Source organism: Mesitornis unicolor, unplaced genomic scaffold (genome assembly GCF_000695765.1).
Source record: "Mesitornis unicolor isolate BGI_N332 unplaced genomic scaffold, ASM69576v1 scaffold34793, whole genome shotgun sequence".
NCBI classification, from domain to species: domain Eukaryota; kingdom Metazoa; phylum Chordata; class Aves; order Mesitornithiformes; family Mesitornithidae; genus Mesitornis; species Mesitornis unicolor.
The window spans coordinates 1-1,969 of record NW_010175934.1 but is presented as its reverse complement, the minus strand read 5'-3'; the positions used below and the strand labels follow the sequence as shown (position 1 = coordinate 1,969).

Below are 1,969 nucleotides of genomic sequence, written 5' to 3'. Positions count from 1 at the left end.
CCCCCAGCCCAGCCAGCCCCGTGCCCTCGGCAGGGGCCCTGTGTGGCAGCCTCAGCGGGAAGAGGAAGAAGAGGATGATGTACCTGACGACGAAGAACGCCGGTGAGTGTCCCTTCGGGGAAGAGGGGACAGTCCCCCAGCCGTGCCAATGGCAGGCTCGTGGTGGCACCTCACGGGACAGGGTGCCCTGGGGTCCCCGTGGGTGACAGCCGTGTCCCTCGCGCAGAGTTCGACCGCCACGAGCTGCTGATTTACGAGGAGGTGGCACGAATGCCCCCCTTCCGCCGGAAAACCCTGGTGCTCATCGGCGCCCAGGGCGTGGGGCGCCGCAGCCTCAAGAACAAACTCATCATGGCCGACCAGGCACGCTACGGCACCACCATCCCCTGTGAGTGTCCCTGCGTCCCCACCAGTGTCACTGTCCCCTGGGAGCATCGTCATCCCCACCAGCATCCCTGTCCCCATGAGCATCCCTATCCCCTGCCACTGTCTCTGTTCCAGCATCCCTGTCCCTCACCAGCATCCCTGTCCCCTTCCAACATCCCTGTCCCTTGCGAGCATCCCTGTCCCCATCAGCATCCCTATCCCCTGCCAGCATCCTTGTCCCCACCAGCATTCCTGTCCCCAAGAGCATTCCTGTCCCTTTCCAACTTCCCTGTCTCCCATGAGCATCTCTGTCCCCTACCAGCATCTCTGCCCCCATGAGCATCTCTGTCCCCACAAGCATCCCCGTCCCTTGTGACCATCCCCATCCCCAGTGCAGCCCAACCCGTCTGGGCGTGCAGCACCACATCCCTGTGCCCGTCCCCTCTGGCCGTGGGTGCCCCCCCAGGGTGGGACCCCAGGGCGGGTGGCACTGAGGTGGCCGTCCCCAGACACGTCGCGGAAGCCGAAGGACACCGAGAAGGACGGACACGGGTACCGCTTCGTGTCGCGGGGAGAGATGGAGGCCGACATCAAGGCCGGGCGGTACCTGGAGCACGGCGAGTATGAGGGCAACCTCTACGGCACCAAGATCGACTCCATCCGCGCCGTGGTGGACAGCGGCAAGATGTGCATCCTGGACGTCAACCCCCAGGTAGGGAACATGGTGTAGGACATTAAAAATTGGCTGGGGTTGTCCCCCGGTCCGGGGTTCAATGCCATCCCCTCGTGCCCAGGCGGTGAAGGTGCTGAGAACGGCTGAATTCGTGCCATACGTGGTCTTCATCGAAGCCCCCGGTCCCGAGACGCTGCGGGCCATGAACCGGGCGGCGCTGGAGAGTGGCGTGGCCACCAAACAGCTGACGGTGGGTGACCAACCCGGGGACAGGGGACAGCGGAGAGTGATGGGGAAACTGAGGCAGGAGGCTGATGTCAAGTGGACGGTGGAGGGAAGCAATGGGGAAACTGAGGCAGGGTTTGTGCCGGGGCAAGAGGCAGAGATGGAGGAGAGCAATGGGGAAACTGAGGCAGGGTTTGTGCTAGGGCAAGAGGCAGAGATGGAGGAGAGCAATGGGGAAACTGAGGCAGGGTTTGTGCTAGGGCAAGAGGCCGAGATGGAGGAGAGCAATGGGGAAACTGAGGCAGGGTTTGTGCCGGGGCAGGAGGCCAATGCCAGGCGGACGGTGGAGGAGAGCAACCGCATCCAGCGCGGCTACGGCCACTACTTCGACCTGAGCCTGACCAACGATGACCTGGAGCGCACCTTCGGGCGGCTGCGGGGCTGTGTCTACTGATGCCCCCCCACCATGGGAGGGGGTCCCTTCATCACCCCCCCCCCCCCCCCCTCGAGCCAGCCCAGGGGGGCTGCGTGGGGAGGAGGAGGGTGGTTGTGCCCCCTTTGCTGTCTCACCATTGGTGTGATGAGCTCGCCGTGCTCAGCGCTGTTGGGGATTGTGGCTCTCTCACCCAAGCCTGGCCCCTCTCTCCCTCCCACCCAGCACCAGATCTGGGGGGGGGTAGAAGCCGCTGGGGAGGTCCCTTGGGG

The 1,969-nt window shown here is 64.6% G+C and overlaps 1 protein-coding gene across 1 annotated transcript in view; it reads left to right on the top strand.

Moving 5' to 3' along the window:
• The window catches only part of MPP2 (membrane protein, palmitoylated 2 (MAGUK p55 subfamily member 2)), a 2,326-nt gene extending 608 nt beyond the window's left edge, over window positions 1-1,718 (top strand). Inside the window, exons 2-6 of the mRNA XM_010181595.1 lie at window positions 34-102; window positions 227-388; window positions 876-1,078; window positions 1,161-1,289; window positions 1,587-1,718. Coding sequence (XP_010179897.1) covers window positions 34-102; window positions 227-388; window positions 876-1,078; window positions 1,161-1,289; window positions 1,587-1,718 — 695 coding nt within the window. The remainder of the gene's footprint in view (window positions 1-33; window positions 103-226; window positions 389-875; window positions 1,079-1,160; window positions 1,290-1,586) is intronic.
• The last annotated feature ends 251 nt before the right edge of the window (window positions 1,719-1,969 follow it).